Raw genomic sequence first — 27,119 nt, 5'->3', positions numbered from 1 at the left:
AGTCTGTTCTTCATGGCATAACCTAAAAACATATTAAGATAACTCTTAACTCATAAAAAGAATACTTGTATAATCTTTATTTTTTTAAGGACAAGTGTAAAAAGAGAATATACAAACTAGATCATCTTAAGCTTGAAGTTCATAAAGAAAGCTAATTTTCTTCATGTGAGACTTAACTTTTCCTTACACATGCTGTTATCTCCTCTAAAATATTGCTGGTTTATTGGATTCCATTTATTCTGCCCCTCAAATCCACATTACTTTAATTTGGGGACAAATGGGAAGACAGTGATTTTCCTCAACAGCCCAGTGGATTCAACTTCCTTCTTGTTAAAAGCATAGACACTAAGAACTGTTAAGTGCAGGCATTTATTTTTTAATTAGCTTGAATGCAGTTAAACCAAAACAATGATATCCTCTATCATCCCTATCAACACACAATAGTCCTATTTTTAGGATTCCTCTTTTCCTCCCTTCCTATCTTCCTTTGGGAAAATGCTTTGGGGTAGAAAACAACACACCAAATAGCAGTAGGCAAATAAAATCAGTTCTTTTTTCTTTCCCCACCTGGAAAGGAAAAGAGAGGGAACAAGAACCCCACCATCAACAGAATCGAGTCTTCGGCATGTCATTCTTAAAAGCCCTGTTCCTTTGGGCCCCCTGGAGCTCTGCAGTAATTCCTCAGAGATTGTACTGTCTCCACTTTAAATATAAATATATATATAAAACTTCCCCCTGTCTCTCTCCTCCTCTCTCCTTTTTTTTTTTTTAATTTCCTATAATAAAGTTTCCTATTGGATAAAATCAGCTCCCTGATTTATGCCTGGCTCCTATTGGAAGTTCTCAGGGGCTGACATCACTTAGGAAAGCGAGGGGGTAGGGCTGCCAGATCAGTTTGTCACCACCCAGGCTCCCTAGCCTTTGGCTGGGTGCAACTTCCATTTTAGGTGTTGGATCTGAGAGAAAAAAAGAGGGAGAGAGAGAAAGAAGACCAGGAAAGATCCTGAAAGGAGGAAGAGGTGGCGAAAAAATCAACTGCCTTGCTGGATTTGTCTTTCTCAACACATTGGCGAAGCCTTGGGTTTCTTTCTTAAAGGACTGGTTTTTACAAGTCCACGTTTGAGGTGTGTGCCTTTTAAAAAAATGTGTGTATTCAGACGGGTAAAGGAGGATAAGCCAAGTCGAATTTTTGTCTTACGGTAACCAGAGGGAATTTAAAAATGAGAGAGACTGCTATGTTAATGGGTGACTTTTAAGCAATTACTAATTTTCTTTTCTACTTACTTTGGGGAATTTTATTATATTATAAAAAGGTAAAATATTCAAGACCCAGAAGCAAACTTCTAGATCTAACAGAGGGAGATGAATAGATTTAGAGGGGTATGAGCAATAAATTTACATTTTGGAGTGTTCTTTGATTTTATACTTTTTTGTGGATTAAACTAACAAACTTGCATTTTCAGAGCCCAAACCAAAGGTTGGGTTTTTTTGGCATGTTGCGTGTGGGTTGGGAAAGGAATTTGTCCGGGTAGGAAGCTCGTTTATACATATGGTTCTTCATGTGTTTAGAAACTTTTATCCCTCCTTTTATCATTAGATAAGTGGAAGTGGAAAGTTGCAGGGAGCTTTGCAACTTAAAAGGTGGTGTTTTTTTTCCCCCAGAGAGTTTGAACCGCCCAGATGGCTTTCAGCCCTGCTATTCCTGGGTGGGTCCCTCTTTTACTTTCCAGGTGTGGTGGGTGGGAACTTCATTCTTTTGCTAGACGTTGCCTCCTTGCTTTACCTTATAAAAGAAAACAGATGGGTCCATGTTAGCTGAATTGTAATCTCCTTTTCTTAAACTACCTTTGATGGCAAAGATTTGTGGAGTTGTATGTTCAGTCTGTAAATACGATAACGTTTGGTTTATGAAAGGGATAAGGAAATTCTAATCACGCTGTTTAGTTCACCTGAGTAAAGTGGCAACACACCTGAAAATACTTGCAGTTTTGTACTGTCTTAAAGGGCCGTGGGTTAAATAAGGTTAGGCTAAGAGAAAACACTTATACAAACGTTAGTGTTCAGAATGCATTTGAGAAAGCACAAGGGGAATTCTTATTTTAAACCAAACTGAAAGTTCTTTTTTGAAGGTGAGGTTTTTGTTTGCCATGAAATCAGAAATCTGTAAGAGCTGAAGGCCCATGACTGTGCTTTCATTATCTTACATTTAATCTTAAGATCTGTTTTGTTCTTGCAAATACATTCTTGCAGAAATACTGATTTTAGATAATTATATAGCCAACTCATCAGTAGCTGAAAACTGGTGTTCTCTTCCTTCTCCCTTTGAAAATGCGAATCAGTCTGAAAATTATAGCTGGATTAGATGCTGCCCTACTTGTAACAAGATGGGCCTTAATATGTAAGCTGCTCATTAGCTTTAAAGTGATATGTGTCTATTATCTCTGACTTTTGTGCTTCCCCCACTCAATTCTTTTCAGACTAGAACACTTCCTTGTATTTCTTTTCTAGAACTGAGAGTATGTCTTGCAGGGTGATTTCATCTTTATGAGGTTGTGGCTTCATAGGAAACAACTTTGTTTCTCTTTTTAATATAATCTGTGCAAAGGCTACAGTAAGATTTTTAATGTCTGGATCTCATAATTATAGCAAGCACATTAAAAAAGAAAAAAAGACAATGTGTACAGTCTGTTGGGCGGCAGTTCTTATTTAATATTCTCCAATTTTTCTTTCAAGTGCTTCTTTCTGTCTTGACTCCAGCCTAGGGAGGTTTCTTGGTGCATCTTTGAAGGGTTGGTCATATTGCTGCCAGAGTGTCGGTTTTCCATTCAACCTTTAGGGGGAGGGATGAGGGAATCTGAAGGAGTACAAAGGCAGTTTGAAAATAGGTTCTGGATGACTGGATGGTGGTGAGTTGGGTCCAGATTTAAATACCGGGCTTTGTGTAGCTGCAGCGAGCATCCTAGTCCAGGACTATTTCCACGAACTGAGGCATTGTTTTGACTGGTATGTACTCTAGAGCCCTTCGGATGATCAAATGGAAGATTGTCTTTTACCTCACCTCTGCTAGTTCTTTCAGGAAATATAATAAAGGGTGCAAATAAGTAAATCTTTTAATTTTTGTTTTATTCCTCATTTTGGTTTTAGGATAAAAAAAATGACAAGTAACTATTAGTTGTGTGGATTTTTCTCTCCTTGTTTGACTCCTGTGTATTGTTGGTTTCTTTGTTATATGACTAAGGTATGGTCCATGTACCAGGTGGGGGTCTCTTGTGGGTGGTTAGAGTTCCAGTGCTGTTCTTAGGGTTTTCAATTATGGAGAGTCAAGAGGGCTAGAATATGTTCTTGCAGCTAGTATAAAAATTGAGACTGTTGGAAATCTAAAAAAAAGCTCCCAGTAATTGAAATTCACCCTTAGGTTTATGAGGTAGTTGCTCTCTATGGATGGATGCAAATAAATTAAGCAAACATCACTATTCAAATGAATAACAAAATGATTAACTCTGTATAATTTATTGCTTTCTATTTTGGTTACCTGATGGTCCTGTTACTAACTGCCAGCCCCTTTCCCTCTTTTTTCCCCTCAGTATGCTAAGCATTTTGCATAAACTATTTACTTAATTTCCCACAATAACTTTTTTTTTTTTTTTTAAGGAATTTGAGCTTCAGAGAAGCTGAGGTTTGTTGAAAATCTCACTGCCCATAAGTGGCCAAGGCCAGAATTAAACCCTGGGCTGACTTTCTACAAAGTCTATAGGCTTAATCACTAATATACTTCCATTTTCCAGAGAGAATAGAAAAAAGAGCCAAACTAAAATAAGCCCTTGCTAGAGAAGCAAGGGTGTTTCACCTTGCAGAGGGTTAGTCCTTGTTGTTGATTATCAGTGAAATTACTTCTTTCAGAGAATTTTCAGGCATGTGGTTTGAAATGACACTGTCAGTTTTCAGGGCAGAGGGTTAGGGTTAGGTTATAGCAGGTGGTTCATATGTTTATCACACTGTATTAAAATTGTCTATTTATTTTTGTCTTCCCTTCTAGACTCTGAGCTGCTTGAGTGTAGGTACTAGCTTTCTTCTTCGCAACTATCTTAGTGTCTGGTATATACTGAGGTGCTCAGTAAGCCTTGTTTAAATAAGGCACTTGATGAAATGATTGAGGGACCTTTCTGGGGGAGGCTGAAAGGAAGTTGAGATGGGAAGCAATACCACCTAGATTAATAAAATTGCAATGTAATTTTGAAACTTTTACTGTAGTCTATAATTTCCATCTTTGACACTTTAAGCAAATTTTAATGCATTTTTAAGTAAAGTTTCTTGAAATATTGAAGATTTAAAATTTTAATTTTTCTTTAATCCTATTTTTTTTTCTGGGCAAGCATTTCAAAGAATAGTATAAAAAAAGTAAGGGTCCTCATCAGTTCATTTCATAACATGGGCAGCTGTTAACTTTAACCACTGAGTGGAGAGGAACTTGTTACCCAGAACATATTAGGGCGGCACCAGGGAAGTATTGCTTTGAGCCGTGTCAGAGTGAATGGGTTTTATACTTGTTAATAAAAACATAAAAGCTTGGGATAATAGTTTGAATATCAGTGTTTGAACAAAAGTGTGTTCGGATATCATTATTTTTTGTTAATGCTTCCACCATGAACCTTCAGGAGATTTTGTTCACAAAGTGTACTGGGAAGTTTTAAGAGTTTAAGAACCCACATTTTCATGGATAATTTAGAATAATAATAACAAGAAACTCACCTAAAGGAATGAATTATAGATAATCAGTATGTGATTTCATGTTTGCTTCCCTCTCAAAAGGGGTTAAGTGTCATTAGGACCTGAAATAGGGATTGCTCTGCCTAAATGCAGCTGCCTTCAAGGCTTCCAATGGAGAATATTGACATAGTCTGTCAGGGAGATTGTAAGGACAGAAAAACAGCTGGTCTGGTTAGAACTAACAAGGGGAAAAGAAGGGTATTGATTGATTAGTATTTATTTACATTCTATAATGTACTTTTGGAAGTAATTTCTCCCCCTAATTCTACTTGGAATTGCGTGTTGTTGACTATTAAATATTAATCATTGAGAACACGGCCTACATTTACAATTCTGGTTCAGGTACAGTGTTCCCCATTTTTAGGGCCACTTCTCCAGTGAGCGCTTCAGTCTGACTCCAATGGTGTGGGCAGTTTAGAGCAGGCAGGTAGTGGGGACACTAAGGATCCAGAGTTTTCTTTTTTCTGTAGCCGCTGTTGCTGGCCAACAGGTAATTTGGTCACTACTTTCACAAAACACATCTCATTATATGATGATAAAAGCAACTTTTAACTTTTTATTTTGAAAAGAATTTCAAACTTACAGGAAAGTTGCAAGAATAGTACATAACTCCTATACACCCTTTATTCACGTAGACACCAATTGTTAACATTTGCCACAGGTGCTTTATTTTTTATTTTTTGATCAACATGCTGACCAAACAGGAACTTTCCACTCTGAGAGTTCCATGAATGCGGAGAGGCAAGGCAGCATAGCGTAGTTGTTAAGAGCATGGATTTTGGAGCCAGATTGCCGGTGTTCAGATCTTGCTCTGCCACTTACTAGCTGTGTAACCTTGGGTAAATTGTTTAATTGCTCTAGGCCATAGTCTCCTTGTCTGTAAAATGAGGACAATAATATTAACCATCTCATAGGATTGTTGTGACGATTATGTGGTAGAATAAATGGGCTTCCTGGGTGGATAAGCTAACTATTTTTTTAATGGGGGAAAAAGTAGTTTTAGTAATAGGCAAGTTTGGGGAGTTGCGTGGGTGTGGTTATCCAAAAAAGCGTGCTGTGGGCATGGATGGATAACCTTTAATAAAGTAAAGTGAGGTGTGAGTGGGGAAAGAGAAATAGGTGGCAAAGCCTGAGTATCTTGCAGTAATTTCTTGAGAGGCTTGGGTACTTTAAGAAAGAAAAAGCAATACAAGTTTCTCTCATCTTTTTGTATCTATGAGACAACTCCAGCATCCCAGGGCAAACTTTAATTTTGGCAGATAATTGATTGAAAAAGCTTAGTTTAGGTTTATTACTCTTGACTTTGTACTAGATTTTTTATCCTGAAGGCTCACTTGTCCAACCAGGATTTTGTAGGATAACATTCCATGATGAGTGGTTGTACAGGAAACAATTATACAGAAATGAAGGCAGGCTTTCACTATCCCTTTTCTTGAAATAAACCTTCCTCTTTTATGTTCAGGAAACATTCTCTGTTTCAATCCTTATTTGTGGACATTTGTAAAACTGAGACATAGAAATTTTGAGTTCATCATTGCTTCCCGTGAGAAGTGTGCTTCTAAGAAAGAGGTCTGCTCTTATGTATGGAAAAGCCAAACATGGCCTGTGGGAAATAGGTATGTGTTAGATGCACCCTTGCTTAGAAACTTCTAGGTTTCTTCCAGCCTACAGTTTCCCTTCTTTTTTTCCTTTCCTGTATACTAACTCATGAAATTAGTGTTTTAAGTGGTATTTAAACTAATTTCTGTTGGCACTTCCTAGCTTCCTGTCATAACTCCCTCACCTAGCTCTCCACATTTTAAAACCCACATTTCTCTCTACTGAGTTTCCTACGTTTTCTCCTTTTAATTTGCTTTTCTGTGCTTTGGTGTCTCCCTTTGCCTGCCCTATCTTTTTTCCCCCTAGGTTGTTGGTCTTTTGACTGTTGCTTTGCCTCACTAACAATAATGGAAAAAGTTTCTGATTCTTACTATAGAATAAATTGTACTCATGTGCTAAAGGTACAAGTATTAGGATACCGCTTTTGGTTTATTTCAGTTAGATCTAGATTAGGATTAATTGTTGAGATCCAAGAAAATTGATCTCTTTTAGTAATTCAGATTTCGATCTTTTTGATTTTCAGATCTTATGAGATTAACTTGCTAATTAATTACTCACTTTGGTTCATTTAACAGTAGAACAAATGAAATTTACTTTCCCCACAATAAATATCAGTTTTGTGTGTGTTTCTCATGTTGTTTGTTGTATATTGCAGTACAGTAGCCTGTTGAAAGTTCTCTTTGTGGAGTGAAAAGATATTTGTTTTAGGGAGCATATATTTTAAGAAACCAAAATATATTCTGATGGTTTTGGACATAGGACATTGTTATAGAAACTAGGTCAACTTTTCAATACCTTTATCAAAGCACCTACAGTTCATTGCAAGTGAACTAAATCTCATTGAAATAAAGTAGCTGGTGTATATTCAGCACACTTTTAAAACAGAGTAGTCTATTTTAAAGGAGAAGTTGATGCCAATCTGATTTCTTTCCACTGTTCCTTTGTTGGAATAACCCCTCTGCTGTTCTCTTTCCATGGACTACTTTGTTAAATCAGGGCAGAGTTGACTGTTTGAGTGTCTGTGCTCCTGCAGGTCAGCCAAGCCTGCAGGTGAGGCTACAGGAGACCCCAGTTGATGGGCCTAAGAAAACAATTAGAAAAACAAGTATAAAAACAAAAATGAAGCAAAATTGATTTATTTTTCTAAAATTTAACTTTTTGTTTTCATTGAAAAAGTGAAACATCTTCACTCATTCGAAAGAAACTTGAGAGTCTGCTGTATGCCATGTACTGGAAATAAACAATATATACCAAATAGACCTCACGGAGTTTACATTCTAATTGAAAGAGACAGATAACTAAATAAGCAATAAATACATAATGTGTTAGAGTGTGGTAATACTGTTGAGAAAAAATAAAGGAGACTATATAGGGTGGTAAATAAGTGCAAGGAGGGGGAGTGAGGTTTTTTAATAGAGTGGTCAGGGAAGGTCTCACTTAAAGGTATATTTGAGAGAATTCAAAGAAATGAGGGTGGAGTCATGTAGATGTCAGTAGAAAAGACAAAGGCCCTGAGGCTGGTGGGTACCAGTGAACAAGAGAGATGTGGGAAGTGGACCTTTTCAGAGAGGTCCAATGGGTGTGTGTTGGGGAGGAGGGGAGGATAATGTAGGACCTCGTCATGCACTGTACAGTACAAAGAAAGTTGTCTCTTCACTTCAGACCCCTTAGACAAGAGCTGTTAACAATTTTTGTGTTTTGTAAGGAGTTGAGGTAACACCTGATCTAGCCTCCATCTTTGTTCCACTGCAGAAGTTCATGTGAATATAGTCAGCAAATAATTTGCAGAGTAGCAGATTTTGCATAGGTTAATGACCCTTGTCTTAGAGAATAATAGTAGGGCAATTACTTAGAATAAGTTTGTATGTATTTGGGAAGTGAGATCAAAATTTTCTTCCCTAGAGAAATGTATTTCTCCATCTTCTTATCTGCATGGCTGATCTGTGAACAGGAGAAGTAACAAATCTAGACCTGGTACAGTTTCGTTTTGAGTACACTTGTTGGTTTGGTTTATGTGCTTTTGACCAAATACTATGCTTGCCTTACTTATCTGCTGCTTTTTCTTTGCTTATTTGACAAAAATTCCTGGTTCCCCAAAGCTCTAATCATTGGGATTTAATGGCTTTCAGGTACTACTTTATAGGTCACCATATCCATATTTCTGACTTGCCCATTGGGGGAGATGATCATTCCTGATAACTAACTGTATATCTGTTTTCCTTTTACATATGTATGTATAAGCAGTATGGGTTATTAAAGCATATACTGAACTACTTGGCCTCATCGACTTTGGTAGGATTGAGGAAGAAGCACCAACTAGTAATGTTCTGTGGTAACCCCATGTGGAAAAGTAAAAAATTTTTGATTAACAGAGTACTTATGTCTTGAATCATCCATTCTTTCCCTTCTCTGGATTTCTTGTTTAGCTAGTCTGTCCCTCAGTGAAGAAGTCTGTCTGTCTGTCTGTCTATCTCTAGTTTGGAGTTTAGCCCTGGAACTTGACTTGGTTATCCTCTGTTCTTCCTTTTAACTATACCTATCTAGTTGTCATCCTGTTACTTCATATCATCCTTTGGAGATGACTTCAGTCATATAACTTTTTTCCCCCCTTTCCATTTCCTTTTTTCTCTTGGTCAGGTAACCGTGTCATCTTGCATAGGAAATACTCTGAGCGATCACAGATTCCCCCACATTTTGAAGTTGCTTTAAAATAACTGCTTGAGCCAAGGCTGGTGTGGCTCAGTGGATTGAGTGCTGGCCTGAGAATCAAAGGGTTGCTGGTTCGATTCCTGGTCAGGGCACATGCCTGGGTTGCAGGCCAGGTCCCTAGTGTGGGGTGCGTGAGAGACAACCACACGTCGGTGTTTCTTTCCCTCTCTTTCTCCCTCCCTTCCCATCTCTAAAAATAAATAAATAAAATCTTTAAAAAATAAAATAACTGCTTGATATGTATTACCTCAACATTTATAGATGTTTGTAGTTGTCTTGAAGGTATCTCGTTCCAATGCCATTCTTCTTTCCTAAATCTTTAGTGACACATGCTACTTTGTGGAAATATTTCTCTTTATGGTTTTTCTAAAAATGGTTTGCTACTCTTGCTCTTACTGAAACCAGAATTTAAAGTGACTTGTTTGGATGAGTGTCAGAGGTAACACTTGGATTCAGAGATTTTGGTTATTTCTATTACATTGTCAACTGGGCTAGAATTATCTAGGGATTTAGGACTTTGGGACTTCTTTTGGGATGGAATACCAGACCAGCCTGTGAAAACGTGGGACAGCTCTTTGTTCCTTGCAGGAAAGTTAAACTGAGTAGTTTTAAAAATAATCCAGTTGTCCAATCTGCACTGTAAATAAGGATATCCTCCAGTGTAGCTATTTGGGATTCCAAAGAAGGGAGACAATTCTTTTGAGATTCTGAGTCTAGAATATAGGATTTGGGATTGTGTCCTTCCATCCAATATTTAAATCCATGCTTTCAAAGTGCCTGTCATTCAGATTGAATAATGATGTGAGCTGTCTGGTGAACAGTAAAGCAGACCTAAGTAATATATTTTATAATTACTGCCTTTAAAAAAATATATTTTATTTATTTATTTTTAGCGAGAGGGGGAGGGAAGAAGAAAGAAAGGGAGAGAAACATCAATGTGAGATCAATGTGAGAGAGAAGCATTGATCAGTTGCCTCTCGTGTGTGGTATGTGTCTGGACTGGGGACTGAACCTGAAACCCAGGCATGTGCCCAGACTGGGAATTGAACTATCAACCTTTGCTTTGTGGGATGACGCCCAACCAACTGAACCACATCAGTCAGGGCCCAGTGTCCTTTTTGCAAGAGGAATGTGGTCAGAGGGTTGTCAGAGATAGGCCAGTACAGTGGTTCCCAACATTTACATCAGGATCACTTTGATAACATTTTAAAAATATGAATTTCTAGGCATTCTCTCCAGAAATTGATGTATGGGGGATGGAGAGGTAGATTTGGGAGACTTATTTTTTTGAAAAAGTTTTCCAGGTGAGTCTGATCATTCAGGTTTGAGGCCTACAAAACCTTGAACATTTGGGTTAAGTTACATATCTATGTAGTTTCTCAGGTGGATGGTCATTTAATTAGTGTGAGAAGTAAAGAAGACTGGCTCATGGTGGTGGACATGGTGAACAGATGGCTAATTTCAAGTTTTCTGTCATGATATCTTGTATTGCTTTGTAATCACAGATCACCACCCAATTTGGGGGTTATGCTAGCACTTAGCATGTTATGGACGACTTGCTCCTCTCCATTTTGAAACTGTGGAACAAATTCAGGAGAGGATGTTAACATTGAAACTCAACCGGACGATTTGTTTAAAACTCGGCAGGAAGGGCTAATGTTACTTCCTGTCTGAAAAGGAAGTGCTGGCTTCCTTCCCTTCCTCCTTGGCTAACTCTGGTTGACTTAGAATATGGGTGGGGGAGGGGCTGATGTTAATACTTTTAGTGGCCACCCCTGCCTGGAGAAATCAGGTTACTAGTGCGGAAACATAATGTTCCCTCCCTCCTTTCCTTACTTGAAATGTGGAGAAGGGTGCTGTGTGGGCTCCTGTCTCCTTGCCCTTACAGTCCAGGAAGCCTTCCAATCTACCAGATATTATTTTACATTCAACCTTATACCTCCCCTGTATTTTCTGACATTTGAAAATAGATCAAGGAGTTGTAGAGAAGAAACTGACATCCTTTTGACACTGAGGGTAGGTTGTGGAAAGGAGACCTTAATTGAGCAGAGGGGAGTGGATGACAAAGGTTTCTTATTTTTAAATTGAGCCAAGAAAGCATTCCTTCTAAGTGGGGCCAGTTGGCACTCTTCCTGCTATTTTAGTCCAGGCTTCTCCTTCCTACTGGCCAGTCAATTGTATTAAGTGTTTGATGTGAGTTTGGACTGTGTTCTCTGGAGTTGGGGGGAGGGAGAGTGGTGGAAACAGCTGGTGCCTTCATCAAGCTATCTCAATTACGCTTCTTTTCGGAGTGTGGCTTTTTCAGAGTGTGGCGGGTGGGGGATGGTGAGTGGCAGAGGGATTGGATGTGTGTTAGTGGAGTCCCAGCAACTATAGTGTAATGGGATTGGATTCTCAGGCACTCTTAAATCTATGCGGGATATTGGCTAGTTGGAATGTAGCTAAACCTTTCCCAAACACATTCGTTTCTCCGCCTCCCCTTCCCTCAGTTCTTTCAGCTTTGGGTCTGATTTGGTGAGAAAGGGGTATGTGGGAAGTTAGATAGCAAAACAGAGTCATGCTTTTCCAACCAATAAGTGTTCAGCTTAAGTCTCTGCGCCCCTCCATTGACTTTCTTTTTACCCATTCATTATTATTGTACTTTGGTGGGTTTTCCAAATATGTCTGCAAACACCTAGAGATAAAGTTGGAACCAGAACCTCTGGTGAAGTCATGCTGAATTGTAATCAGTTGGCTATACTGGTCTCCTACCCTCCCTCCTCCCCTGGGGTGACTATTTTTCTGAGTCAGCACTCCCTTTTATGTATCTCCTTCTCAATATGAGACAAAGAACCTATCAACCATCCTTTTGGAGCAGCCGCACTGGTTTAGGTGTGTCCAGTTCTTTGTCTTCTGGGGTGTGTCTTTTACATCTGTCTTTTTAAGTACCTCAGAAAGCTGTCCCACTAGACTCTACTGTTTTTGTCTGCTTTTCTGTATCCACCTCCCGCTATAGTACTTAATTGGCTGATTTATTTGGCCTGAGCAATGAATGAGGGAGAATATAAGAATACTAACAATTATAACTAATTTTTCAGTTGTTCTTGAGAGAAAAACAGAGTTAGTCTGATTCAGTGCTACGTAAGAGATCTTAAACTGTTTTTGTGTGCTTCAGTGATGAAGTTTGCAGCGGCTGGGTCCTACTGTTGAAGTTCGCTTCTAAAACACAGTGTGGCTGAATATTTTCTATCTAGCCATAGAATGGCTGACTGTTGTGTATGTTCCAGCTGTACCTCTTTCCACCTAGTTACATCAGATACAGATGTGGACTAATTTCTTCTAAGTTGCGCTGTTTTAGCTCAGCTCCTTTCGCATCATGTACTATCTAAATCAGGGTTTAGCTCAGAGTACTTCTGGTAGATCCAAGAAGGGAGAAGGAGTCTAGGAGAAAGAAAGGGAGGAAAAAAGGTAATAGCATATTCCTAGTTAGTTGCCTGGAATATCCCTCTGGTCAGAGAACTCTCTGGTGCTGAGCCTTGTGCTATGTGGAGGCTTTATGCAAGGAAGATTGAGCCCTTTAGGCAAACAGTGTTACTTTGGATTTCAAGAATCCCTGGCTAACAGCGCTTGACTTCTGTTTGCATCTTTGCTTCTGGACTTTAGGGCTCAAGTCCACTGGGCTTGTACAAGACAATAGAAAAATTTATTATTTATCCCATTCTTGGAAGCAGTTGAGAACCCTTATTAGGAAGAGAGGCTTTTCTGAGGAGGTTCCAAATCTACAGCTTTTGACCCATTGTGTGGGAGTGGTGAGCAAAAAAAGCTGAGGTTGTCATCTTGACCTCTTTGTTGCCTGAGCTACTGTGCAATTCCCAGTGGTTCTCTCATTCCCTAGCGGAGTAGGGAACTTTGCACCCTGCACCTGCTAGTGCCCATATCCTGCCTCTTTGTAGGGTGGAGTATGCTGCCTTTGTTTGCTCTCTGTGGGGCCTCTTAGGAACCAACTTCATGCTTGTGGGGAAAAGTGTTTGAAAGGCTTTGGAATCAGTGGAAATGGGTGATAGAGAAGGTGACAGAGGTTGTGTCCTAAAGTGGTTCTCCAGGAGGGAATATTCCATTGACTGATTCAGGTTGGAGATCAGGTTGTCATGATGGAGCTTTCTTTGGGATGCATTACATGTAGCTGACCTGAGTATATTATCATTGGTAGCTTTAAAATCCTCAGTGCAGGGCCTCGAAAGTGAAGAAACTTGCCAAGTAGAAATCTGAAAAATCCCCTCACCCCCTCCGAACCCTTAAATCCACACACAATATCTTTCTGCTGATTCTTAAAGGCTTGAGCTTTGTCCTATGCAGTGTTGGCTTGGGGCAGGGAGGAGGGTTGTTTTCCCCGAACATGATAAGGAACTGAGCAGGGCAAAGTGGGAGCTCTGGCTGGTGATTGGTAGACAGGATGCCCTGGAATGTGGTTGGCCTGCAGCCCAGAATCCAGCACTTTGTATTTGTTTGTTTCTGGGAGACTGTGGTCTGGTGCTACTGTGACAGGAAGTGAGAAAGCTGGGAGTGGGGAAACGGAGAGGGGCGATGTCTTTGTGGTTCTCCTGTGAAATCTCTTTGTCCCTGGAGAGCAGCTCTGCTGCAGGACTCTACTGAGAAGAGAGCAGCCTTTGTGTGTCTAATGGGTCTCAGAGCATCTAACTACTCTGAGGGATTAGGGAGTGTGAATTCTGACTGTGGCATTTTGCATTTTAGCACTGAGTTATATAAATGAACTCAATCTTCTAGCATTGGGGATCTCCCTGAATTTTTGTGTGTATTACTATTATTTATAGACCTCTAGGAATTAACTAAGAAAGGAGTTCTAGAAGGAGATAGATGTTAATTTACATATTTTTTAAAACTATATATTACAGATACCTTTTTGGGTCTGAAAGGCATTACTGAGGCTGTACATTTTAGGTATCATCCTTTGAGTTAGCACTCTTATTACATCCAGAGCTGGAGAAACCTACCCATTCTTTGATTTCAGTAGTTAGAGGTACTGGCAAGTCTCTGTTTGCACATAACTAGGGAATGAATGGTTGGTAGTTTTTCTGGATTCTCTCCCCCCCCTCCCGCTGCCCCCCACCTTCGTCTAGACTGAAGTAGCACCTGTAACACCTCTCTGTTGCCCTCCTCCTTCCTTTCTCCCCCTTGTTTTGTCTTTTCCCTGCCCTCCATTCCAGCTGTGAAACGGGCATCTCTTCTCACTTTGTGGATTGGGTGGCTGAGTCCTTAAACTTCTTGCCAAGCTGGCTAGCCCCTGAGCTCACACACAAACCGGCCTTTCATTGCTGGGAAGGACAGCTGCCCTAGAGGCAGATTGCTAACATACCGCTAGAACAATCCCTCCCCTCTGTTCTGATGCTGGCTAGCACAATCTTCCCTGCTTCTAGTTCCTTCTGTTTTCCACCTCAACTCTGATCTCTGAGTTTGGTTTAGTGAGATGTCATATTAAATATGAAAGTAGAGATATTTGTGATTAGATTTTCTTTCTTGAGGTGGGGGTGATTAGAGAACATGGCACGTAGCTAGATTTCTAGAATAGGCCTTCTAGAGAAAACTTAAGTGATTGCGTATAAAGTAGTACTACTTTTGTCTCTTGTACCATCCCTCCTTAGTTCTTGTTTCTTATAAAGGGCAAAATCTGATGTAGATTGCAAGCTCTTCTTCCCCAGAATTGGAAAAGGTCTTGTTCTTTAAAGTGAAGGGAAGACCAAAGGTTTAGCTGCCTCCACCTCCCCCCCTTCTCACCTCCCTCTCCTCCTCTCCCAAGTTTACTTTTGGTCACCTCTATTGGTATTAGAATGACTTTTAACCATAAGAAGCATAGAAAATTCATACTCCTTTCATTCTGTCCAGGAGAAGGGACATGGACTTGGAATATAACAGATGCTTTTCTAACACTTAACTAGTATGTGGCCTTGGGCAGGGTACTGAATGCTTCTGATACAATTCAGGGGTGTCAAACTCATTTTCACTGGGGGCCAGATCAGCCTTGTAGTTGCCTTCAAAGGGCCAAAATAATTTTAGGACTGTATAAATGTAACTACTCCTTAACTGTTAAGGAGTTGAAATTACATTCAGCCCTTTGAAGGCAACCTTGAGGCTGATTGTCACCCCTGGTGAAAATGAGTTTGACACCCCTGAGTGTTAAACTATGTATCAGATACATAGTTTAGAAAGGGGCAAATAAAAAAAAATAAAAAGGGCCTAATATTAACTCAGAGGTTGTTTAGAAGATTATGTGATAATTTATAGGGGAAGATTAATAATTAACAACTCACAACTTTTCTTTCCCTGTATGGTCAGATTTTCTTTTATATAGGGAGAAACATTTCCTTTAGCTCTCTGTCCTGTAGATGAAATAGGACCTTCACATTTTCTCTGATTTCCTTATAGATTCACACCTCTCTCTCTTTGTTGCTATCTCAGAAGGGAGCTATATTCTAAACTTGTTAGAAGAGGTATCTTTTTAAAAAAGTTTTTATTTATTAATTTTAGAGAAGAAGAGGGGGAAGAGAAACATTGATTTTTGTTGATCCATTCATGTATGCATTCATCAGTTGCTTCTTGTATGTGCTCTATGGGGATTGAACCTGCAACCTTGGTGTATCGGGGTAATGCTCTGACCCATTGAGCTGTCCAGGGCTGGAAGGGATGTCTTGTTACTCTTTTTAAAGAGGTTTGAGGAAGCAGGACTGTGTAAATATGACTCAGTTACATGCTTCCAACTTTTCCAAGTGATCTTCAAACAGTGGGAAAGAGATGGTGGGAATGCCATTGATAGAAAGTAAGGGGGTTGGTGAGAAGCTGCCTCTTTAAAAAGAAGAATGTGAGCTCAGTTGGGAAATCTCTAGTAAACCCTAAGGTTAAGGTTTTTTCCCATGAAAAAAATTTTTCTCCCCTAGGGTAAAGAAGGGTAAGGTATCCTAGTTAATTTTAGGATTTCTCTTTTTATGGTACGAGAGTTAAATAAATACCTTTCTATTTTGATTAGACTTTCTCTTATTGTCCATTGTACATATGATTCCCTCTCCTCCTTTTTGTTGGAAGGGGAAAGGCAACTGGTCTCTCCCCTTCCTCCAGTCTGACACCTCCCTTTGTTTTTGCCCCTCCCTCTTATCTTTGTTTTCTTTTCGGCCTCTCCTAAAGGTTTGTTTTCTCCTTATAAGGCTAAGTGAGCCTCCGTTGGCGGGGTTGCAGCAGGGATGCAGGTAAGTAATTTAGTGTGTCTCAGACTCTCAGGATTGAGAGAAAATTTTGTATAATCTGTCCCAGTGGAGGGCCTTGGTGAGGCCCTGGGTGCTGGGGGAGGAGAAGGAGGAGGCCTGGCCTGAGAGATCAGAAGGACTTGTTAGACCAGTCCTGTGTGTGTGTCATACATGCTCTAGAGAGAAGCAGGTTTTGTTTCTTCACGTACCCTTTCAGTCCTGGTCCCCCTCACTAGTTGAGAGCCGCACCCTTCCTTTGCTTCAAAGCCGGTCCAGTATTTAGCCATTTTAGTATGTTACCATTTGGGGGGGTTCCCAGAATACTTGGGAGAGCAAAAGAGAGCAAGAAAAATGTTCCATCTGGTTTCCGAATTTAAGGTTAAGATGGTGGAGGTGGGTTTTTTTCCTCCCCTTTTAAAGTCACAATAAACTTTTAAATCCTAACAGGTAGCCTTGGGACAGTTCAACCTCTTTTTAATAGGAGTATTTTAAAAACTTTTATGTATTTATTTTCATTCTTTTCTTTGAAACTCCAATCAGATAGAATACTCTTTGTCAGACTTCCTTAATTCACCCAAGAGATTCATGGTGGGCACAGTGAGATCTTTGTAAGAGTGAAAATCCTTCAGTCAACCTTTTGGTTGACTGGGAGAAGGGGGAAAGAAGGGCCTGGCATAAAAGAACCACAGGGAAGTACAGAAATTGCTAACACTTAAACAAAGCCTTTTTTGGGATTTCGGTTTAGTAACTTTGAAAAGTGCTCAGTTGAGATGAGATCATGAAGTGAACCGAGTTCTCTTTTGCCTTAGGTTCTTAGGCTTAGTGCAGGAGTGAGACTTCCTAGCCAGGGGAGAAATGCTAGAATTGTCTGAACTTCTAATGGTGGAACATCAGGTGGTGGTGGTAGGGGTGTTACCTAGGCTTTGGACCTCTGGTATAAACACTCTTTGTGATAAGAAGCCATGGAAAAACTATTGACAAAATATGTTCTTTTATTTTAAAAGTAAAATGGCAATTTTCTCTGCATGGATGAACAAGTAAAATAATGGCTTTGAATTTTGGGGCAAATGCCAGTTATGGCAAATTAATACCTTAGGTATCTAGAAGACCTACCTTTCTTGGCTTGAATGTTTGTAATACAGTTCTGTAGCGTTACAGGTGCTATATTTTATTGGTCAGTATTCTTCAGTAGGAGGGGGCTCAGTGTGCTTTAACAAAAAGCCATTTAAAACGGCTGGGATGACATGGAAGAGGAGTTTCGCTTAACATTGCTTTTAGAGGGAAGGCATTTCTTTGTGACACTGGTTTTGATTTTGTAATGAGTAAGTAGGAAGAAAGAAAAAACTGATTTTGGGGCTGGCTACAGAAGATAAAATTTCTCTCCTAACAATCCGAAGACTATTTTGGGGGTTTAGAATTTTCAGGACAAATAATTTTCCTTTTTTCTGCAGAGGTTTGCTTGCCTAATTCTGGTCATGTCTTTGGATATATTTACCTGAATTGCGTGGAGGTAGGATTGAGGTTCAGAGTCACCCAGGCTAAAGTTTTACATAAAGTAGCCCATTCAAGCTAAACTCTGAAAAGTAGTAGAAATGGAAGCTTACAGGGGTTATAACTTCTCTAGATCTTCTCTAGTTTTTGGCAGAGTGAGGACTTGAAGAATTCCAGGTCTTTTGACCCCTAGTCTGGAGTTTGATTTTGTTTTTCCCTTTGGGAATGTAAAGAATTCCTGTAGTTTACAGGGCTACTGTAGATGGGACAAGGTAGCCTGTGGAGCATGTGTGGTTTATTCAAAAGCCCTACCACCAACACCAAAACTCCAGACCTTCGTGTTGCTATTTCTGGTAGGGTTTGTATTCGTAACAATAGCTTTCTGTGTGTCGGGACATTTTTCTTAGCACTTTGTGTGGTTTGTCTCATTTAATCCTTACAGCCACCATGTGTATTTATTTCTTCCATTTTACAAAAAAGGAACCTGAAGTTTATAGAGAGATTGTGGTACTTTGCCCAAAGTCATGTAGGTAAGAAGCAATGAGGCTGGGATTTGAACCTAGTCAGTTTGATTCTAAAGTCTGTATTCTTAATTGCTAAGAATTGTAATTCCAAATTACATGTCTATAGCCACTTCACAACAGAGCAAATCATTCCAGGGACTGTGCTATTGGCAAGTGATTTTTGCCCTGCTGCCTGTTTGGCATTGTCCAACTGTTTGGTCCTTCTGGCTGCTTGATTCAATTTAACTATTTTTGGTTTGGTATTCTTACACAGGAGACTGAATTTTTACCGTTGTCATTGCTTGAATGCTGAGCCTCGTAGTAGACTTATAGGACCTATGACTTGTTAAAAATAAAACCAGTTATTCTCAGAAAAATCTAGTCTAGGGGAATAGCAAGGTTCACTTATATGCACCCCTCCCCCCCTTCACTTTGGGAGTTTCTTGATGGGCTTTTTGTTTTTTGTTTTTTTGTTTTAATGAGAGTAAGTATAATTCATTTGAAAATATTAAGTGGCAAACCTGGAAAGGTGTTGTGTTGGCTTAGACTCATAAGACTTTCCTGACTCTTTAACTACCGAAGTCAATTAAACCCTGGCTGGTGTGGCTCAGTGGGTTGAGTGCTGGCCTGAGAATCAAAGGGTTGCTGGTTCCATTCCTGGTCAGGGCACATGACTGGATTGCAGGCCAGGTCCCCAGTAGGGGACGTGCGAGAGGCAACTACACATTGGTCTTTCTTTTCCTCTCTTTCTCCCTCCCTTCCAATCTCTAAAAATAAATAAATAAAGTCTTTTAAAAAAACCTCAGTTAATGGTTTGCAGATTGTGGTCTATTGCATATATGCATGTGTGTGTGCGTATATATATATATTTATATTTATATTTGATGTGTATGGCATGGAGAAGGATCTTTCCTTAAATGTCTGAGTTATGAGGCAGTATACTGTAGCTTGCTTTCATTCTCTTCCCCCAAGTATGCTTTCTTTTTCCTCCCATTTATTTTTGTTCTCCCACTTGACTTCTATATAAACATATGGATGACCCTTTTTTAAAAAATATTTTATTTATTTATTTAGAGAGGGGAAGGGAAGGAGAGAGGGAGAGAAACATTGTTGTGTTTGCCTCTCGCAGGCCCCCAACTGGGGGACCTGGCCCGAAACCCGGGCATGTGCCCTGACTGGGAATCTAACTAGTGACCTTTTGGTTCTTAGGCCGGCACTCAGTCCACTGAGCCATATGAGCCATACCAGCCAGGGCTGGATGACCCTTTAACCTGAAGATAAATGGAAACTTTTTCTTTTCCCTTTTTCCTGTGATATTGGGGGAAAATACTGACAAGGGTTGTAGGGGAGAGGGGCTGGACCATCCATCTTATACTGGACTTGAATTTTTTGGACTTGAAAGCATGCAGTAGAAAGAGAACACAGACTTTGGAATGGCATAGATCTGGGATTAAATTAGAAATTTGCTATTAACTGAGACCTTGGGTAATTTCTTCACCTAGAACCTGTTTTCTGGTTTGCAATAAAACTCCCATAGGATAGTTGTAAGGATTGCCAGGATAATAAATGTAAAACATTCAGTAATTGTTAGTTCTGTTCACCTTAACTTTCTCCTTGGTAATAACCTGCAAAGGCCTCAAATAAGGAATCCAGAACTTATAGCAGAAGTGTAATGGGATGACTGCCAGGCCCTAGAGAAGTTCCCTGTGTTCCAGAAACACTGGTCTAGGTGGGACCTCCTAGTAAATAGAATTGAAGTAGGGAAACCAGCTTATCCAGTCCTTAGAACCCAGTTATGCTCTTGATTCAGTTAATTTCATCTACTAGTTCACAAAATAGTTTTGGGCTGAGGCATTACCATTAAGTAATGTAATTGGAAGATAGAAACTAGGTCTTGAAATAACTTAACACCTCATATTTGTATAACATACATTATCTCACCTCATCCTTATAGCAGCTCTTGAGTTAGACTTGGCTGCTGGTACTGCCACCTTACAGATGAGAACATGGCAGTGACTTTCTGCCTTTGTTGGCAAGTGGCTCAGCCAGGACTGGGACCCGATTTCTGAGTCCTATTCTGTTTCTACACAGCCTCTTCTACTCTCTTCCAGGCAGAAAAATCTACCCATGTTTTTAGGCCTAGGAATGTGATTTCTTTCTACTTTACTGTGCTGTCTTCAAATTAGAGCCAGGCGGTCAGCTCTTAAAGCCATGAAGACAGGCAAACGCATTGTGTCCTGACTTAAAGCCCTGGGTAGTTTCCCTCTATCCTTCCTGACTCCCTTTTTGAATTAAAGTCATGACGGCAAAAAATGGCTGTTTATGTCAGGGTGACAGACAATTTCTGTGCACCAGGGAGTGTTGTCACTCTATGCCCCATAGTAGTGGTAGTTTGAGCTTTTATTAGCAAAGGAAATTACAGGGTGGAGGCTTCTAGAGTGGTAACTGCAGTTCAGGCCCTGTTGAAACCCAGAACTGGAAGAATCTCTCGTGAACTTAAGAGTCCTCTTGGTGTGGAAGGTTCATAGGTCATTGTACATAGCGGACAGAGCAAGTGCTTAAAATGAAGAAATAGAGATGAGAAGGCAGCAACATTTTTTAAAAATCAGGGTACTTATTAAAGACATTTGGGTGGCCCGTTGGAATGTAGGGTAGGAATATGAGAAAGTAACAATGGGCTTGGACTGAAAGGAAGAACAGAAGTTGATAAGTGATTATGGGAGGCCAGGGTGGGAGGTAGGAGGAATTTATCTTCTTTTTTTTTTTAAATGCTCACCCTAGGATATATTTATTGATTTTAGAGAGGAAGGAAGGCGGCGGGTAGGGGGATGGGGAGAGAAATAAGGATGTGAGAAGGAAACATTGATCAGTTGCCTCCCAACCTGAGATTGAACCTGCAACCTTTTGGTGTATAGAATGATGCTCCAACCAACTGAACCACCCAGCCAGGTCTGGAGGTAGGAGGAATTTAGAAAAGGGTTGCCACATTCTTGGATTTAGGGACTGGATTCACTGGAAGGAGTCTTAGTGATGGAGAATTAATTAAGGAGTTTACTGGGCACTTGTTTATCAGTTACTCTGGGTACTCTTGCTTGCTGAATGCTGCATATACCGGCATACCTTGTCTTATTGCACTTCACGGATGTTGTGTTTTTTCACAAATTGAAGGCAAGACCCTCCACCAGCAAAAAGATTACAGCTCGCTTTATAGCAGTGATCTGGAACTGAACTGCAATGTCTCCGAGGTATGCCTGTACTCTAAGGCAAAGAGGCCCAAGTGTGCTTGGTGGGGCTCTGGAGAGCGTGGGAAAGGGAACTGAAGCAAAGCCTAGGCTAGTCTCCACATGTCTTCCCCACTACACTATTGCACTGGTTTCTCAATATCTTTGTGGGCATGCTGGGACTGGGCTTTGAGGTTTCTGCCTTAGGGGCGTGAAGGAGGGGGAAGGGCATTCCAACAGCATTTTTTTCTGTCTAATTTGGTTGCTTGGAATGGGGGTAAATGAATTTTTATTCATATTATAACCTGCTCCTGGTTCTGTATATAAGTACAAGTAGAGGAACCTCTGATATGACAACTACACCCAAGGTCCCTGCATCTGAAAACAAAGTCCAAAGGGCATTTGTCACATTAAGCAATTCCAAGTCATCTTTTCAGTTACTCCCTTCCACTCCCAGATTGTCTTTCTCCCGGTACCTGCCCTTGCTCTTATTTTTTAATGTATCGGGTATATTTCATTTTCCTCTCATTTCCATTTTTCCTCCAAATATTTCTGCAGCTCTCTCCTTCCTGCTTCCTCCTTGCTGTGGTGGCTGGGATGCTTCTCCCATGATTTTCTGAATCTAGACTGGGCTGTTCTCTGGGTTAAAACAATCAGTTACGAACTTCTCTTAACAGGTGTGTATGAAAATATGTTTATTAAGAATAAAAAAATTTTTAACTGTATTTTTTCTTGAGGGGTTAATGAGAGGGTGGGGGAGAAGGTTTATTCTAAAACCTGCCTTTCAACATGGTGTATTTTGGACTGGCCGTAAAGTCTGCCATAGCCAGCGTGCAAGAGCGAAACCCCATTAAGTCCAACAGTATGGCTATAAATGCCCCTCCATTCATTAGCCAACTTGCAGTTTATGTAATATGGTATGGGAAATTCTTCATTTCTATTTAACTATCATTTATTGTATAAATATTACATATAAACCTAGATATTTTGATACTACTCTGAGTTACAATAAGTAAAGAGGTAAAATATAGTCTGTTCAGAGCTTCTGAAGGATAACAGGTATAGGAAGTGCTAGGCATTGATTTTTCTGGAGGTTACAATATGAAACACTCTGAGGGACAGTTTCATAGTTTTGAGTCTAATAATAATGTTCCTTTTTCTACTCCACAAAGAGCTGAAGGTCACTGAAAATTGTGCCTTTTTACACATAGTTGTTTTGTAATTCTGTTGCTTTCTTGTCTCTGTTAGCCAACACACACGCTTGCCCCGAATACTGTAGTACAGTACAAAGGCCCCCTCATAAAGATATTAAATAAAGGGCCTTAATTGTGTTTCCTGCCTTCATTGGTGGGAAGTATTGTACTACTTCCACTTCTTACTGGTATTTTAATTAGCATATTCTTTCAGTATGTTCAGATTTGGGAGAGATTTTAAGTTAAGATCTGTAACTATCCCTTTATCTGTAGAACTGGCTTGCCCCTGCTGGACAGCTTTTATCAAGTTTGTACAACTTTAATAAAGTTGATGCCGGCAAAATTTTCCAGGGAAAAGGAATATAACTTTAACCTCATGTCATGACTACAATCCTTAGCCAAATTCTCCCTCTCCTACCTAGTTGAGACTTGGATGTAGTCGTATTTTCCCTTTCAGTGGTTATTTCTGGAGCGGTGTTACAGAAGGGAGTGGGCAAAGGCTCCTGCTTGAGCAGACACTGGTGATGGGCTCTCAGGCTTGGTGGTGGCTCGCTTTCTGCACTGCAGTAAAACCACAAGAGGGCATCTTTGGCTCTGGGATGAATAATTCATCTGTCTCCTCTGACCTGTGACCTTTTCTCTCCTCTCTCTTACCCTCTCCCGGTAGTGTGAAGTGAGGGGGGCCTTCTCCCTCCTTCCTCCTCCTTCTGTGATCCACCTTCCTTTTTACCCTGCCCTGCGGCGGCTCTGCCCCTTACCTTCATGGACGACTCAGAGGTGGAGTCGACCGCCAGCATCTTGGCCTCTGTGAAGGAACAAGAGGCCCAGTTTGAGAAGCTGACCCGGGCGCTGGAGGAGGAACGGCGCCATGTCTCGGCGCAACTGGAACGCGTCCGGGTCTCTCCACAAGATGCCAACCCACTCATGGCCAACGGCACCCTCACACGCCGGCATCAGGTAACCCCTCCCTCCATCAGACCTGCAGGTAGGACTTTGGCGTGGTCATAGAGAGGCTATGATTCTTCTTTGTAAGCTACTGTCATGGTGATGGGCTGTTCAGAGCCCATGCTTTATGATGAACCTTTACAAGGGTGATAAATACTGATTGAGAGATAGGTAACGTTGCTGCTGTGCTGAGTTGAGTGGACTTACTCTAGAAGCATCCATCTGACTTCCTGTTGCTGGAGTGGGGTTTCTTGGTTGGGGTGCAGTTCTAGCAATGGTAGATCATATAGTTTGGAGCTATACCCAGGTTACTTCAGTTTTGTATGTTTTTTCCCCCCTTCGGTATCAGAAATTCAGGAGAGTAAATACTTTCCTGAATTTCAATGAAGTGCTTTCCTGAAAGTGAATGCTGTGGTTGGGGAAGTTGGGCACCTCGCACTCCTGTCTCCGGTTCAGTCTCCTTCAGGGAACAGTCTGTACTCAGAAAGCATGGCAGTGTCCATGAATTGTGTATTCCTGCTCCTTATTGTTCCTATGTGCTCTTTTTGTTTTCTGTGCAAATCATGTCTTGGAGGAAGGGGTCATTGTTAATTTTGTTGGTTAGAATTGGAGAGGGAGAATCATTCTGCTATTTAACCCAAATAACCACAGGAGCCAGTGGTCTCTGGATTGGCTGACTCTGTGATGTGACTTGGGACAGTTGGTGTTAGAAATAAGAAGTATCTTGTGTTTCCTATGGTTTCTCTAGTCTGACTTTGCTATGATGTAATCTGTCTGAGGTTTTGTGTATTTGTATGTGGGTGTGATAGGCATTGCCTGATAGATTGCATCTGAAGAGATCTCTGGTGGGAACTAAGAACAGTGCTCATGCTTCAGTAGCCCTTTTTACTGATTATTTAATTATTTTTAAGACAGAGAAGGTCCCTCATGATGAGGAACCTGTTGAGTGAAAGGACAGAATTCCGATTGGCGATTGGCGGATGCTTGGGGATTTGGAGGCAGTGTGTTTGAAGTGTTCCTGGAATTTTGATCGGAACCAGAGTAGAGGATTAGGGACAAGAGGATATACTGAAAGGGGAGAGCAGGACTGCTTAGGCTTGGAGGTGGTGGGGAATTCCAGGATTTGTAAATACGTGGTCTCTCCCTTTTATTTTTAACTTCTGCTCAGCAATGAAACCACACCCGTCCTTCTTCCTGAAAATAATGTTTAACTTCCTCTCCCTGCAGCCTTATACTCTATGTAATGGGAGTAGGGTGAGGGAGGAGTCTCCCAAGGTGGATCTCACTGTATCCTATTGGAAGAGGAGCAGTTAAATGTATTTTTATATAGCATAATGTCAATAGATTATTTCCTGATGTTTAAGACAGAACAACTTAAGGGTGACATTTGTGTTTTCTGGCTTTAATAATTGGTGATGAAGATATTGAGACATCTGTTTGCTTGAAGGGAGTTGGGGGGTACTTGTTTTCTTCCTACTTGGAAAGGGAGACTCATAGTTCTTCTTCTTTCTTTAAAAAGCTGCCTGGTATGGGAGTTTCCAGTGGTAGTAGAGCATGAAGATGTATGGAGCAATAGAGAACACTTTTGGAAACTCTCCAACCTAGCCTTCCCAATTTTCCTTGTGGCTTCCCAAAATGATTGTGTGTTGTGGAACTATTTGAGTCTTTGCTGTTTACTCAGCAAGTAGTTTTTGTGTGCCCGTTATGTGCCAGGCACTGTTTAAGGCACAAGGGGATACATCATTGGACCAAACTGCCTCCTCCCCCCCCCCCAAAAAAAAAACAGTCTGCCCTCATGGAGCTTACATTCTTATGTTCCAGAAACCCAGTTACCTTGGTTCCAGGTCTGATTCCAATTTTGAGAAAGTGCTAAGACTAAGGAGTGATGTTCTTTTTTGAGTACTGACAGAAGGACTCCAGGCCACAAATATCTTCTTGAAAGCCCTTTTCCTGTTTGGAAAAAAGATCATTTGTGTTTGATAGAGCAAATGAAGGCCAGAAAATGAATTGTCTTCTTGTGGGCTATGTTTCAGAACGGCCGGTTTGTAGGCGATGCTGACCTTGAGCGACAGAAATTTTCAGATCTGAAACTCAACGGACCACAGGTAATTATTTTGGCTCAAGGTCTAGGTTGCTTCATTCATATCTTCTTACTTCCCCAGCCCATAAGAGCATTTTGGTGTTTTGTAAAGTGCCTGGCACATTGTAAGCACCCATTAATTACTTTTATTTTGGAATGGAAAAAAATTTTTCTTAATCCTCACCTTAGGATATTTTTTGCATTGCTTCTGGAGAGAAACAGGGAGAGAGGGACAGAGGAAGGGACTGAAGGAAGGAGGGGTAAAGAGGGAGGAAGGGAGATATGGGGGGGAGAGAGAGCTAGCGACGGAGAGAGAAAGAAACATTGAGAGGTTGCCTTCTTGTATTGGAAATCTGGATATGTGCCCTGACTGGAAATCGAACCCACGACCTTTCAGTCTATAGGATGCTGCTCCAAGCAACTGAGCCATGCCGGACGGGACTTGGAGTGAATTTTAGTGACCGTTGATCCAGTTTTGATCCCTCAATTACTGTATCCCCTTTATAAGAATGGGTGTGTGTCTACTTTGTAGAAAATCCTGGTCTTGAGCTTTAGGCAGTACCTAAAGGGTATAACATAGCTAATCAAAAGATGACTTACTGGGATTTAAAAAAAAGATTTTATTTATTTATTTTTAGAGAGAGATGAAGGGAGGGAGAAAGAGGGGAAGAGAAACATTGAACAGTTGCTTCCCACACGTCCCCAACCGGGAATCTGGCCTGCAACTCAGGCATGTGCCCTGACTGGGAATCCAACTGGTGACCTTTCAGTTCACAGGCTGGTGCTCAATCCACTGAGACACACCAGCCACGGCATATTATTGGGATTTTCTGGTTCATCTTAAAAGCTCTGTTTTGGGTGAAATTTTTAATATGCAGATGTAGATGTAACTGCACTTAACATAGTTCGTGTTCACTTAAGTAACCAGAAATGGGAAATTAAATCTGCTATCTCTGTTCTTATAACTGGGAAATTATTTTTGCCTTTTTGTACAAGTTCAAAAGATGGGTACAGCTACCCCTCTAAAATTGTGGGCCCCACTGAAGATGCAAGAGGAGTCTCTGCCTTCAGGGAGACAGTGTTCCTCATAGGAATGGATTGTTAATATATATGGCTTAATAGTAACTCTTTTATGTATTTTCCATTTAGGATCACAGTCACCTTCTCTATAGTACCATCCCCAGGATGCAGGAGCCAGGGCAGATTGTGGAGACTTACACGGAGGAAGACCCTGAGGGAGCCATGTCTGTTGTCTCTGTGGAGACCTCGGATGATGGTACCACTCGGCGGACAGAGACCACAGTAAGCTAGGATTCGTATAAGGTCTAGGATGATGGAGGAGGTCTTCCTATGGTCTGTATTATGGGAGGGATTAAGCA

At 40.7% G+C, this 27,119-nt stretch overlaps 1 protein-coding gene across 14 annotated transcripts in view; it reads left to right on the top strand.

The window, feature by feature from the left end:
• Positions 1–887: 887 nt before the first annotated feature.
• Positions 888–27,119, top strand: part of CTNND1 (catenin delta 1) — a 47,824-nt gene continuing 21,592 nt past the window's right edge. For 6 of the 14 annotated variants that reach the window (XM_071221405.1, XM_024577781.4, XM_045185681.3 and 3 more), the window contains exons 1-4: positions 888–1,124; positions 23,383–23,672; positions 25,694–25,765; positions 26,890–27,042. In XM_071221405.1, coding sequence (XP_071077506.1) covers positions 23,478–23,672; positions 25,694–25,765; positions 26,890–27,042 — 420 coding nt within the window. In that variant the 5' untranslated portion in view covers positions 888–1,124; positions 23,383–23,477. Of the gene's footprint in view, positions 1,125–16,248; positions 16,311–21,469; positions 21,547–22,080; positions 22,200–23,382; positions 23,673–25,693; positions 25,766–26,889; positions 27,043–27,119 lie in introns of all 14 variants that reach the window. The other 8 variants (XM_053925867.2, XM_045185675.3, XM_045185678.3 and 5 more) reach the window with 7 other exon arrangements.

This window comes from Desmodus rotundus, chromosome 5 (genome assembly GCF_022682495.2).
Source record: "Desmodus rotundus isolate HL8 chromosome 5, HLdesRot8A.1, whole genome shotgun sequence".
Lineage (NCBI taxonomy): Eukaryota > Metazoa > Chordata > Mammalia > Chiroptera > Phyllostomidae > Desmodus > Desmodus rotundus.
This window is presented reverse-complemented; position numbering and strand designations above follow the sequence as displayed.